This window comes from Physella acuta, unplaced genomic scaffold (genome assembly GCF_028476545.2).
Source record: "Physella acuta isolate Inbredline_101_S28 unplaced genomic scaffold, ASM2847654v3 ptg000118l, whole genome shotgun sequence".
Lineage (NCBI taxonomy): Eukaryota > Metazoa > Mollusca > Gastropoda > Physidae > Physella > Physella acuta.
In genome coordinates this window covers 34,977-49,548 of record NW_026731638.1, presented here as the reverse complement: position 1 = coordinate 49,548, position 14,572 = coordinate 34,977, and the positions used below count along the sequence as shown (strand labels likewise).

The 14,572-nt window shown below is 36.0% G+C and overlaps 1 protein-coding gene across 4 annotated transcripts; it reads right to left on the bottom strand.

Moving 5' to 3' along the window:
• Window positions 1–5,473: 5,473 nt before the first annotated feature.
• On the bottom strand, window positions 5,474–14,542 carry LOC131934838 (uncharacterized). 4 transcript variants are annotated; one of them, XM_059290973.1, is made up of 7 exons: window positions 14,486–14,542; window positions 13,272–13,317; window positions 12,681–12,807; window positions 12,026–12,265; window positions 8,015–11,398; window positions 6,321–6,434; window positions 5,474–5,979 (listed from the first exon to the last, which is right to left on the bottom strand). In XM_059290973.1, exons 2-7 carry the CDS (start codon window positions 13,293–13,295, stop codon window positions 5,786–5,788), a joined length of 4,083 nt encoding a protein of 1,360 aa, XP_059146956.1. In that variant the 5' UTR covers window positions 13,296–13,317; window positions 14,486–14,542; the 3' UTR covers window positions 5,474–5,785. The 4 variants fall into 4 exon arrangements, with proteins under 4 accessions (XP_059146956.1, XP_059146953.1, XP_059146954.1 ...); XM_059290970.1 differs by having other exon boundaries at window positions 5,475–5,979; window positions 8,015–11,500; XM_059290971.1 differs by having other exon boundaries at window positions 5,475–5,979; window positions 8,015–11,500; window positions 14,490–14,515.
• Between the last annotated feature and the right edge of the window lie 30 nt (window positions 14,543–14,572).

Sequence of the window (14,572 nt, the reverse complement as noted above, 5' to 3'; positions counted from 1 at the left end):
GTTCCTCATGTTGGTCTAACGTCTTATTCCTGTGGCCTGACTTCTAGTTCCTCATGTTGATCTGACGTCTTATTCCTGTGGTCTGACTTCTAGTTCCTCATGTTGGTTTGACGTCTTATTCCTGTGGCCTGACTTCTAGTTCCTCATGTTGGTCTGACGTCTTATTCCTGTGGTCTGACTTCTAGTTCCTCATGTTGGTTTGACGTCTTATTCCTGTGGCCTGACTTCTAGTTCCTCATGTTGGTCTGACGTCTTATTCCTGTGGCCTGACTTCTAGTTCCTCATGTTGGTATGACGTCTTATTCCTGTGGCCACAGTTCCTCATGTTGGTCTGACGTCGTATTCCTGTGGCCTGACTTCTAGTTCCTCATGTTGGTCTGACGTCTTATTCCTGTGGCCTGACTTCTAGTTCCTCATGTTGGTATGACGTCTTATTCCTGTGGCCACAGTTCCTCATGTTGGTTTGACGTCTTATTCCTGTGGCCTGACTTCTAGTTCCTCATGTTGGTCTAACGTCTTATTCCTGTGGCCTGACTTCTAGTTCCTCATGTTGGTCTGACGTCTTATTCCTGTGGCCTGACTTCTAGTTCCTCATGTTGGTCTGACGTCTTATTCCTGTGGCCTGACTTCTAGTTCCTCATGTTGGTCTGACGTCTTATTCCTGTGGCCTGACTTCTAGTTCCTCATGTTGGTCTGACGTCTTATTCCTGTGGCCTGACTTCTAGTTCCTCATGTTGGTCTGACGTTTTATTCCTGTGGCCTGACTTCTAGTTCCTCATGTTGGTCTGACGTCTTATTCCTGTGGCCTGACTTCTAGTTCCTCATGTTGGTCTAACGTCTTATTCCTGTGGCCTGACTTCTAGTTCCTCATGTTGGTCTGACGTCTTATTCCTGTGGCCTGACTTCTAGTTCCTCATGTTGGTCTGACGTCTTATTCCTGTGGCCACAGTTCCTCATGTTGGTCTGACGTCTTATTCCTGTGGCCTGACTTCTAGTTCCTCATGTTGGTCTGACGTCTTATTCCTGTGGCCTGACTTCTAGTTCCAAATGTTGGTCTGACGTCTTATTCCTGTGGCCTGACTTCTAGTTCCTCATGTTGGTCTGACGTCTTATTCCTGTGGCCTGACTTCTAGTTCCTCATGTTGGTCTGACGTCTTATTCCTGTGGCCTGACTTCTAGTTCCTCATGTTGGTCTGACGTCTTATTCCTGTGGCCTGACTTCTAGTTCCTCATGTTGGTCTGACGTCTTATTCCTGTGGCCTGACTTCTAGTTCCTCATGTTGGTCTGACGTCTTATTCCTGTGGCCTGACTTCTAGTTCCTCATGTTGGTCTGACGTCTTATTCCTGTGGCCTGGCTTCTAGTTCATCATCTTGGTCTGACGTCTTATTCCTGTGGCCTGACTTCTAGTTCCTCATGTTGGTCTGACGTCTTATTCCTGTGGCCTGACTTCTAGTTCCTCATGTTGGTCTAACGTCTTATTCCTGTGGCCTGACTTCTAGTTCCTCATGTTGATCTGACGTCTTATTCCTGTGGTCTGACTTCTAGTTCCTCATGTTGGTTTGACGTCTTATTCCTGTGGCCTGACTTCTAGTTTCTCATGTTGGTCTGACGTCTTATTCCTGTGGTCTGACTTCTAGTTCCTCATGTTGGTTTGACGTCTTATTCCTGTGGCCTGACTTCTAGTTCCTCATGTTGGTCTGACGTCTTATTCCTGTGGCCTGACTTCTAGTTCCTCATGTTGGTATGACGTCTTATTCCTGTGGCCACAGTTCCTCATGTTGGTGTGACGTCTTATTCCTGTGGCCTGACTTCTAGTTCCTCATGTTGGTCTGACGTCTTATTCCTGTGGCCTGACTTCTAGTTCCTCATGTTGGTATGACGTCTTATTCCTGTGGCCACAGTTCCTCATGTTGGTTTGACGTCTTATTCCTGTGGCCTGACTTCTAGTTCCTCATGTTGGTCTAACGTCTTATTCCTGTGGCCTGACTTCTAGTTCCTCATGTTGGTCTGACGTCTTATTCCTGTGGCCTGACTTCTAGTTCCTCATGTTGGTCTGACGTCTTATTCCTGTGGCCTGACTTCTAGTTCCTCATGTTGGTCTGACGTCTTATTCCTGTGGACTGACTTCTAGTTTCTCATGTTGGTCTGACGTCTTATTCCTGTGGCCTGACTTCTAGTTCCTCATGTTGGTCTGACGTCTTATTCCTGTGGCCTGACTTCTAGTTCCTCATGTTAGTCTGACGTCTTATTCCTGTGGCCTGACTTCTAGTTCCTCATGTTGGTCTGACGTCTTATTCCTGTGGCCTGGCTTCTAGTTCATCATCTTGGTCTGACGTCTTATTCCTGTGGCCTGACTTCTAGTTCCTCATGTTGGTCTGACGTCTTATTCCTGTGGCCTGACTTCTAGTTCCTCATGTTGGTCTAACGTCTTATTCCTGTGGCCTGACTTCTAGTTCCTCATGTTGATCTGACGTCTTATTCCTGTGGTCTGACTTCTAGTTCCTCATGTTGGTTTGACGTCTTATTCCTGTGGCCTGACTTCTAGTTCCTCATGTTGGTCTGACGTCTTATTCCTGTGGTCTGACTTCTAGTTCCTCATGTTGGTTTGACGTCTTATTCCTGTGGCCTGACTTCTAGTTCCTCATGTTGGTCTGACGTCTTATTCCTGTGGCCTGGCTTCTAGTTCATCATCTTGGTCTGACGTCTTATTCCTGTGGCCTGACTTCTAGTTCCTCATGTTGGTCTGACGTCTTATTCCTGTGGCCTGACTTCTAGTTCCTCATGTTGGTCTAACATCTTATTCCTGTGGCCTGACTTCTAGTTCCTCATGTTGATCTGACGTCTTATTCCTGTGGTCTGACTTCTAGTTCCTCATGTTGGTTTGACGTCTTATTCCTGTGGCCTGACTTCTAGTTTCTCATGTTGGTCTGACGTCTTATTCCTGTGGTCTGACTTCTAGTTCCTCATGTTGGTTTGACGTCTTATTCCTGTGGCCTGACTTCTAGTTCCTCATGTTGGTCTGACGTCTTATTCCTGTGGCCTGACTTCTAGTTCCTCATGTTGGTATGACGTCTTATTCCTGTGGCCACAGTTCCTCATGTTGGTCTGACGTCTTATTCCTGTGGCCTGACTTCTAGTTCCTCATGTTGGTCTGACGTCTTATTCCTGTGGCCTGACTTCTAGTTCCTCATGTTGGTATGACGTCTTATTCCTGTGGCCACAGTTCCTCATGTTGGTTTGACGTCTTATTCCTGTGGCCTGACTTCTAGTTCCTCATGTTGGTCTAACGTCTTATTCCTGTGGCCTGACTTCTAGTTCCTCATGTTGGTCTGACGTCTTATTCCTGTGGCCTGACTTCTAGTTCCTCATGTTGGTCTGACGTCTTATTCCTGTGGCCTGACTTCTAGTTCCTCATGTTGGTCTGACGTCTTATTCCTGTGGACTGACTTCTAGTTTCTCATGTTGGTCTGACGTCTTATTCCTGTGGCCTGACTTCTAGTTCCTCATGTTGGTCTGACGTCTTATTCCTGTGGCCTGACTTCTAGTTCCTCATGTTGGTCTGACGTCTTATTCCTGTGGCCTGACTTCTAGTTCCTCATGTTGGTCTGACGTCTTATTCCTGTGGCCTGACTTCTAGTTCCTCATGTTGGTCTGACGTCTTATTCCTGTGGCCTGACTTCTAGTTCCTCATGTTGGTCTGACGTCTTATTCCTGTGGCCTGACTTCTAGTTCCTCATGTTGGTCTGACGTCTTATTCCTGTGGCCTGATTTCTAGTTCCTCATGTTGGTCTGACGTCTTATTCCGGTGGCCTGACTTCTTGTTCCTCATGTTGGTCTGAAATCTTATTCCCCCCCCCCCTCAAAATTGTTGTTGAAATCTTGTGAAAGCTCTGTCAACATAGAGTATTTTGATCAATTCCTATTACAATTTATTAAAAACCGTTTTCTAAAACGCGAAATAACGGCTAAAACTTGTTTTCTAACATTGCTTTTTTTATAGTAGCGTAGCAAGGGGGGGGGGGCGGGCGGGGGAACATATGTCCCCGGGCGTCGACCTTAGGGGGCGCCATAATGGGTTGGAAAAATAAATTGAATGGTCGAGGGGGGTGCAAATCGAAATCTTGAGGGGGGGGGGGGGTGCAAATCGAAAGTTTGAGGGGGAGGGTTGCAAATCAAAATCATGAGGGGGGATGCAAATCGAAAAGTTAGTCTCCGGGCGCCGGGAAGGGTCGCTACGCCTCTGAGTCACACCATCTGAACCCCCCCTCCCCTCATCACACACAGGACCCCCCTCACCCCTACGAGTGTGACGTCATTTATGGACGACCCCTAAATGTGATATGTCTTAATGAATATCTCAGTCGAAATGTTTTATTTGTTTGTCTTTCGGTCTGTAGTATAATTTCAAAGAATTGGTTGGACAATGTCTAATTTCTTAATTTTGTTATTTTCGCTTAAGCTCCAATTAAGGTCAGCCTACTTTTTAAACATGTAAAAAATTGTGGCGTCAAATTACTGTATTGAACTGATTGTGAACAAGTTTTATTTTTAGTTATTTTTTTGGTTTGCTCAGGTTTTATTTCAACGAGTAGCTATGCACAGATGAAGCGAAAAACACATAACAATAACGACAACCATCAATTCGGTTCCCTCCCCTTACATAGTCACATATAGTCTGAATATTGAAATTTCGCATACAGCTTAGTTTTTAAAGTATCAACTTTTTTACTATTGGTAATGTGTTCACTTAAAAAAGGGAGTGTTTTAAGTTTTTTCGCCAATGAATGAAGTTAAGACGTACATATTTCAGCATCAACTTATACTTACAGGCCTAATTATGATCTACATTTTGCTCAATCCAGAGTTGTGTGAGTGTGGCCTTCGTTGGATGATTGGGCAAAATAGTACACACCAATGGTCAGAATTAGAAAATAACGAAACTCAAGATTTATCAACGCGTTTTTTACAACTAATAAAGCCTATTTTTTTCGAAGAGTTTTCTTAAAATTGCCTTTATATGAGTTTTAGCCTGTTTATCTTCAAGTTAAATTATATAAACAAATGTAAACAAACAACTCTAAAAACTCACGAAAGCGCTTTTAAACGTCTATGTATTCTTTAACTTGTTCTATTTCTCTGCGGCTGTGTGAAACATACTAAACATTTTACACATCAACTAAGATCAATGCAAAATGTATGAACACTCTTTATTGCAAAAGGAAATGGGGTGTTTATTATCAATGCATATTTTTAGATGGACTGATATGTATGTTTAGAGTCTAATTATTAACAGTAATGAAAGACTACACAATCATAAATATTTCTCAACTAATTGTGAAGAAGAAAGAAACATAAAATAAATATATATATATGATAATGTTTTATTGCACATAGTTATTGTTACTATTACAACATATTTTGTGTTGTTTACATAGTTGTATTAGTAAAGTTCACAAAATATTTTTTAAAAATAAACAACCTCATCACAAAAACTTTTCATCTTTGCCATTTGAAATAAAAATTCATTGAGAAGGATAAATAACATTATACTTAATTTTAATTAATATACAGAGCTTAGAATAAATATGATTTATCTTCCTGTTTAAATAACATTGAGCAATTGGTAGGATGAAAAGAAATTTTCAATAGTAATTGATTTATTAGAAAGAAACTAGATCTACATTAATATGTGAAATCTTTGGTTTTAACATTAGAATTTATGTAAATAAAACAAAAGTTTCAAACATTTTCCATCCACTTGTGAATGGTTTTCAAATGAGTCCTCACTTAGGTGGCACTCTTTTGTATGTAATTAAATATTCGGGATAGCAGCACCTATCAGAGTATACAACAAACTCTCTGTATAGTGAATTTGGGGAGTTTCCACCATCCAGTGTGATGGAATCATAAGACTCATGACCTTTACTGCATTTATCATCCTTACAATTCAAACATGGAGGGCGAACAAATCTTGCTTCTGCAAAATAAAAAAGTGAATTTCAAAATTTTTAATTCTTCGGAATTAAATGATGAACCTAAAAACGACTCAAGCTCGGATACTGGACTTAAGTTCACAGGAAGTTCTAAATCCACCAGGCTCTGATGGTACCTGACTCACTTTAGGGAAAGTAAAAGCATCTGGGCATAGAATCAACCAAAAAATTCCTTTAAATGCTATGGTCTTAGAAGCAGGTGAATTACTTCATCTACCATATTGACCATCAGGTTCCAATGCATAACTTATTTGTCACCTCCAATCAACAATGACACCTCCAGTCAACCATTCCCCTTCTGGAGTGAAGAAGAAATTAAACTTACCCTTACCACCAACTTTTGGGTGGTCTCTTTGAACTACATAAGTGTTGCCTAGCAATGATCTTAAGAGGAACAGATAAAGCTTTGTCCCTGGAGCACTACGTTTCTGATCTGCTTCTGCAAATGAAGAATTATCATATTTTAACAACAATCTCTTATAGCTAAGGTAGAATATGAACTTTAAAACCAGCCATCTTTGTAGTTCATGACTATATTTAGTAGTTCACAAAAAGTAAATGCTGAAACATGTTTATAAAATTAACTTGAAATAAGGTGTGACAAACCTACAAACAATATCACAGAATATGACTCATACATGTGATATGTACATCAAAACTGAGGTACGAATTCGCCCGTTAAATACATTCAAAGATAAGGTACTGTTGCTAAGTTACAGATAACAATTTTATTTTCTCAAAGTTTTTATTATCAACTTTTAAAAAAAAAAAATTCTTAAAGATGTCTGAAAAAGAACCCAACCTCTCATCATACATATAGGCTTAAAGATTTTTTTTTTAATATTCATAGCTTTAACTAAATAAAGTCACTGTTGTTGTTTTTTTCGTCAATGAAAAAAAATCTATTTTTTTGGAGTGGAAAAAACTGGCTATTAATTATGCTGTTGTTTCATGTGTGGGGTTGTTTTCAAACTTTGAATTGACTACAGTAAACTACTCATATTTTACCAACTTCAATTATATTTTTTAATTTATTTTATATTTCAGAAAAATAATATCACATAAAACACAATCTAAATATGAAAACCTTTTTACAACAAGCTTTAAAATGAACTGTTTTCTCTCATGTTGTTACAGAATATTGAAATAATTAAATTCCTTTTTGATAATTCATTTAATGTCTAATTAAACTAAAAATTAGTTATTCCTTTAGCAGTGACGTCGCTAGGTCGGGTGTTACCAGGTGAGGCATCTAATGGTGTGCCCCCTCCCCCCTGCAAAAAAACTATGTATGGGCCTATATATATGAGTGTATATATACATATACATATTTTTACACACCCCTTTCCCACCCCACGTCAGACTTGGATTGACATGTCAGTTATTACAATTGTCAAGAAAACATTTTTCTTCAGGCAAATTTTACAACATTTAGTGGGTTTCACACCCCCCCCCCCCCCTCCTCCAGCCAGTGATAGCTTTAAACTGTGCACAGATAATACTAACAATGTTTATCTATAGTGGGTTATAAATACAGTTGGATGTAGTATAGTTTTCTATAACATTAGCAGGTTTACATCATGGTGTCAGCCCCTCCTCCCCCATCCTTGTTGGGATTTGTCAATTAAGCTTTTAATAAAAACACATTTAACTCTAATTAATCATTTATTTAACTATTTTTCTATATATATATTTTGCTTTTTTTGGCTTGGTGTCACCCCACTAAATGGTGTCACCTGGTGTGGTCCGCAACCTTGCGCCCCCCCCCCCCCCCCCTCACAACACCTCTGTCTTTTAGTACCATTAGAAACAAATCACTACATTAAAATGTGTACTTAACCAGAAATGGCTTGACATTGTGATCTCGGAAACCGCTTCTAAACTAGGATCAAATTTATTAATAGCAACCTGATTAAATGCCCAATGTGGGGGAAGGGGTGCAGTCATGAACTATTGGTTGGGAATCATCACAGGTTATGATACTCTGAAGAAAAAAAAATCAGCCTTAGTTCTACTTACCTTTTGGCTTTGGATCTGTGTATTGATCAGATTTGGTAGATTTTTCAGCCAAATACACACCTTTACCTAACATTCCATTTGTGCAAAGTTTAGGGTCAAGGCCTTGTTTGGTTAAAGGTACAATCAGATTAGATTTAGTTCCATGAAATAAATAATGTTCATTGATCTCTGAATACAATTCTTCCTTCATAAAACTTTCCAAAAACTCAGTTGTCTTTAGCTGCTTGCTAGGTAAAGTAATACCAAAATCATCACAAGGTTTATCATTTTCAACCATTTTCTGAAAGAGCATTTTGCGTTCATTAGCATAGCGATCAAACAGATGTATATTCTCAACTCTTTGCACATCTAAGACTTCAATAGTTGTGTTGGGTACCAGACCTCTAGCATCTGCTCCAGCTCCAACTAAAGCTGGTTCCCAAGTTTTCTGAACTAAATCTATTACAGCCTTCTTTGTTTTATCATCCACTGATATCAGGAATGTTTTACTTTGTCCACTAGCTGGTCTTTCTTCATTTCTGTCAACAACATTCTTCCAATATCTTTTGTCTGAGTACACCTTCCAATAGGTTGGGCAGGTTTCATTTATTTTAGAAGCGTATTTGATAAATTCAACTGTACCCCTTGCAGGTGTATTACTTGCTTTAATTGATTTCCTTGGAAAGTTTTTAACTACCTCATGAATTTCATTCATTGCAAACTTTTCTAGAACTTCAACATTTTGCTTGAAGCCTTTCAGGCAACATTTTATTTCATTTTCATCTGATGAAAAACTAACATGCACTGAAGAATTTTCAGCCTTTTCTTCTATTCTCTTTTGTAATGTACTTGGCCAGACAGGTAGTGTATTATCCTTCACTTCAGCTGTATGTAAACACTGGTTGTTAAAATATTCAGACAGTTTTGTAAAAATGACATTCTTGTCTGTTTCTTTTTCAGCTGTTATGGATAACTCAAATTTAACTCTTCTGACTAATTGCACTTTATTCTCCTCTTCATCATTAGTGTTATCTACATTATTTTCTACAACATCAGTTGATGGTTTTGCATAGAGCTCAGCAGTTTGGTTCAAAACATCAAAATCATCTTTCTTTTCAGCTACAATATTTACTTTAAGCGCTCCAGGGTTGGATGTCAAAAATGTATTGACTGTTTCCAGCATTGTCTTGCTTAATTTAGTGATCGGAAATTTAAACGCTTTACCACAGCCAATGGGTGGGAAGGAAATGGACTTGGCACCTATTTCCATTGCCTTTTTCATAATTGTATTCACCCATTCTTTAAGTTCATGTTTTGAGTGGCTTTTATCCCATCTAGTGACGACAATGCTACAAACAGCTTTACATGTTAAACCAGCTGCAAATGGTCCCATTGTTGTAATGACTGTAGACTTTGGATTTTGTTGTTTAGTAGTTTCTAGTTTGTCCTTCAATGCAGGACAAGCCTTCAGAAAGGCTTTCCCTATACCTGTTCTTGATAGCTTGATATGGTTGTCTAACACACATACTAGGATATCTGAGCTTTCTTCCACAATGTTTCCTATCTTAATGTTTACTTGGCCACTCTTTTTTATAGCTTTAGTGCTGGTACTATTTGCCTTAGCTTTGGCACTATCCACATTTCTTGTAAAAGTATTTGTAACAGGAAGATTTATTCTAATAAGGCACTTTTCTTTTATTTCAATTTGGTCTATTTTTTCTTTGACCATATCTTCATTCAAACCATTAAAGAGAAGCCAAAGATCCATATCACTATTTAAATAAACCTTTCTGAGATCCCATGTCTGTGTGACAATATTTTCAACAATATCCCTGAAAGCACCATATACAATACGGACTGAATTATTATCTCCTTTAAATGTATAGGTTTTATAATCTTTTGTTTCGCACTCCACTTTACTTACAATTGATGTTACCTTTGGCTGCAGGTGTTTTTGTATAAATTGTGCCCTTAAATCATTCACTGTGTAAACTTTTTCATGTATCAAATGTGAACCAATCAATTCATTTATGTCTCTCTGGGAATAGATGACATCATCTTCTATGCCCTCTGTATAGATTTCTTTCAAATCTTCTTTCCAGGATAAACAAAGTAGCCAATTCTTTTCTAAATTATGTTTTAACAAGTAAAGATTTCCTTCGGAAACAGGAGTATTTGACAATGTAATGTCCTTATAATTTAGTTTCCTCTGCAGTTTATCTTTAACACTGTTTAGAGATGTGTCATCTGTTGCAGCAAGATAAATACATTTGTCATCTATTGTAAAAGTTACTCTTTTTCCTTGGGAGTTACTGTCCATAAAATCTTTTAGAAATTTCTCACCCTTTTCTGTAGAAAGAATTGAAAACATTGTTGGAGAAATTTCTAACTTTTCAATTTCTAATTGTGTTAATTTCGTCAGCATTTTACATAGATGAAAATTGACTTCATTTTCTTTGCCTTTTAATGTGGCTAGTTTCTTTTCCTTGTTATAACTAACGCAAACACCATCAATAACTCCAAAAAAATCAACTAACTGTTCATATTCATGCTTCTTCATTTCCTGTGTTTTTTTATAGGGCTTTGAATCTTCTAACTCTTTTATTTTATTTGATAAACATTGAACAGTATTTTCTAGTTCATTTATTTTTAATTTTAATGTCATATTTTCTTTTTTAAGATTTCTAATTTTCTTATTATCTGGGTCTTGACTTTGTCTTGAACTATCATAATGGTTATAGGAACGTTTAGCTTTGTGAACAGGTAATGGTTCACAGGCTTGCTTCTCATCTGTTTCACTTTCTGTACTAGAATCCCTATCAGAAAATTTACTGTCATCACTTTCTGTATCATCCTCTTCTAAATGTTTATCTTCATCTTCACTATCATCACTAGACTCTATGGTTTTTATCTTTTTATTATGACTTAGATTTTCTGATTTTCTTAACTTTCTTCCATTTAAATCTAAATGTTTATTTTCATCGCCACTATCATCACTACTCTCTACTTTTCTTTTAATCTTTTCTTTCTGGCTTAAATTTTCTGATTTCCTTAATTTTCTTCCATTTAAATCTAAATGTTTATCTTCATCGTCACTATCATCACTACTCTCTACTTTTCTTTTAATCTTTTCTTTCTGGCTTAAATTTTCTGATTTTCTTAACTTGAAACTGTTGACTTGTTCATCATCAGAGTCTGACTCATCATCTGAGTTCTGCAATGCTGGTTTACTTTCTTTTTTCTTAACACTTTTCTTTTCATTGGAAGAGTAGTTCTCACTAGCATCATCTGAAGATGTATCAGTTTCATCCGTATCTTCACTTGAGGATTCACTGCTTTCATCCTGATCCTTCTGATTAGCTTTCAGTGTCACTTTAGTCCCAGAATCCATCTTAAACTTTGATTCTAAAACATCATGGAAATGTTGAAAGTATGGTTCTACAAAAATGTGGTAGTTCTTTTCTTTTAGCATAACAAGATCATGTTTTTTAATCATCTTTTTAACAGCTGTAAATAGATATAAAAAGTTAACATTTAGTTAAAGTAAACAGTGAAAAATTTGTTCTAATAAAAACAAATATATACATATTTTGATTATGAGTCTCTTTTAAATATATTAAAGATACAACAAAGACTTAATTACAGGCGAAAGACAGAGAGATGTACATTAGTTAATAAGTTATGGAAAAAAACAAAGAACATTGAGATGCTTAATTTAATTTAATTTTGAACACATTTCCTCTTTAGTAATATCTATTTTGCGGAATAGAATTACATACAATTCACATCAGCAATAATATTTAGATCATTTTAATTTACTCAGAAAAACACATGCATATATAAATATATATATATATATATATATATATATATATATATATATATATATATATATATATATATATATGTGTGTGTGTATATATATATATATATATATATATATATATATATATATATATATATATATATATATATATATATATATATAGCCTATATAATTTCTAAATGAAGAGAGAAATACTTAATGTTCACCTTTTTCTGATCCCTCTTCAAAATGGACAAATGCAATCTTTTTATCTCGCCAGATTTGGATTTTCAAGACTTCTACATTAAACTTGTTTTCCAAAAACTTCTTAATCTGTTCTTGTGAAGCTTTCTCTTTGTCTGTGTTGGATACAACAATGGCTGTTGTCACAACCTGAGAAAAATGCAGCCTTATCTGATGAGACTCTATGGGCTCTGTAGACACAACACGCTGTGCTTCTTGATGGTCTAGAGAAAAGAAATAAATGAATACTACATTTTTCTTCCCAGCCTTTTCAGATAATCCCTAGCATTCTAAACATAAATGATCAAAGCACTTATTTTTAATAGAAAATTAAGATCTTTCTTTCACTAATCTGCAACATTCTCAAGATACATTTAGCTAATGTTAACTAATCATTTAGCATCATTTAATGGTAATAGAATTAATTGCACTCTTACAGTCTCAAGGATCCTAATTTTAAAAGAATATAGCTTTAAATTTACATAGCCTTCATCTTTTAAGCAAAAGATGACACCTTCTAAAGCACACACACACACACACACACATATACACAGTGCTTCTTCTGATTTATTAGCATAATTTAAGCATAAATCATCAAGTCAGAGCATTTAACACTCCTATATGATACTTGTACTTCACCTTTGATTTTTCTTTTCAACATGACCCATGCTAAGTCTGATATGACAGAGACTGTATCTACATCTATGTCCAGATTTGCTTCTACATAATCTTTAACCAACTGATCTGAGTATCCACTTGGAATATTCTGAAAATAAAGGCCTAATATTTTTACCTATACCAATGTTTAGGTTCTTATAGCATAGGTAGATTATTTAAAAAAAAAATAAAATCATTTATAACTTTCAAATTCTTAGTCTATATTGTATTTTTTTAAAAGTAGGCATTTATCGAGTTGCTTATACTGATTAATCAATGATAAGTGGAGGAAAAGTTAAAAATTAAGAATGATAATCTATGTAATCAAACATTGTAAAAAATTCACCTAATATAGGCTTAAAAGTATTAAAATTTTTAAACTGCACTAGATCTAGAACAAATATTGGCTCCTTAAGTAAACTTTTGTCCATAAAACCAGTAACAAAAAAGCAAGGGGCAAGATAATTTGTGGTAGCGAATGCTGGATGTAATGAATGTCATTTAAGGACAATCACTAATTACTAATTATTTACTAATGCATTTAGGGCCTAACTACTAGTGCAATTAATTTACCTGCAACACAATGTACTCCTTCATCCTTTAGATCCTTGTCTTCAGTCTTCATATTCACAAAAAAAAACATAGGCTTTATTAGACAATGCCTACATTATATTAAGAATTAGGTATGTTATAGGTTATATTCCTATGAACTAAATATTTATTTAGATAGGTCTATGGGCTCCATTTTTGGTACCTTGGCCTTGCCTTACATAGGGGTCATCCATAAATGACGTCACACTCGTAGGGGGGAGGGGGGTCCGTAATTTTGTGATGATGTTTGATGAGGGGTAGGGGGAGGGGGTTCAGATGTTGCGACGTCACATTTTTGCATTATAAAAAAGCAATGTTAGAAAACGAATTTTAGACGTTATTTCGCATTTTAGATAACTGTTTTAATAAATTGTAATAGTTTAGACAAGATTTTAGAAAAATATCAATGTTTTAAAAAAATTCAACTGCAATTTTGAGGGGGGTTGTAGGTTGAGGTGTGACGTCATTTTAGGGGGATATGGCTTTTTGTGACGACGTGTGACGGAGGGGAGGGGGGGGGGGGTAAGGTAAAAATCGTCAAAAAAAGCGTGACGTCATTTATGGATGGCCCCAGGCTTATTATATATAGATCTAGCGAGAGACTGTTTATAATTGCTTGATAGACACACATATATATATACATATAGACAGACAAGTACCTAATAATATTAAACAATAAAGGATAATTACAGATCAAAGGAAAGTATCTATGAAAGTTGTATGAATTTATGAATCCTAGGCTTATAATAGTATTATAATATAGTAGTACTTAGACAGTACCTTTAGTACATTCTAGATCTTGATCTATATAATATACTTACTACTTAGTAACTACTTACTACTAAAAACATCATCATACACATAGTTTAATGTCTTAAAGTCTTTAACACTAGATCTACTTTAACATGATAACATAAATAAAGAAGAAAGATCTTAATCTAGCTAGAAATCTACTTACTTTTACACTGTTTATGTGAAAGTAGAGTATAAACTTTAGTTTATAGTTATACTCTACCACTCATCTACTTTCAAAATTATACAATATAAATATAGACTAGGCCTACTTAACTACTTTAACTAGGTCTAGATCTAGATCTAATTCTTTTTAATATTTATTTGTCAATTATGAAGTAGGTAATTAAATTTTTAACTGAAAAACCTCATTATTAGAGTTTAGAGAGACATAGTCTACCTACCTACTTCTTAATTTCATGAAAAATTTTCCCAGTGTGTTTTACGGGGTGCTAGTTTTGTTTTCCAAGAAATAAATTGGGAATTTCACA

Excerpts from the sequence above, each read along its gene's own strand:
- LOC131934838 (XM_059290970.1), bottom strand. The coding sequence starts at position 13,295 with ATGAAGGAGTACATTGTGTTGCAG. Across the intron at positions 12,808-13,271 it reads AGGAGTACATTGTGTTGCAG|AATATTCCAAGTGGATACTC; the intron begins GTAAATTAATTG and ends CTTTATTTTCAG. Across the intron at positions 6,435-8,014 it reads CACAGATCCAAAGCCAAAAG|AAGCAGATCAGAAACGTAGT; the intron begins GTAAGTAGAACT and ends CTTCATTTGCAG.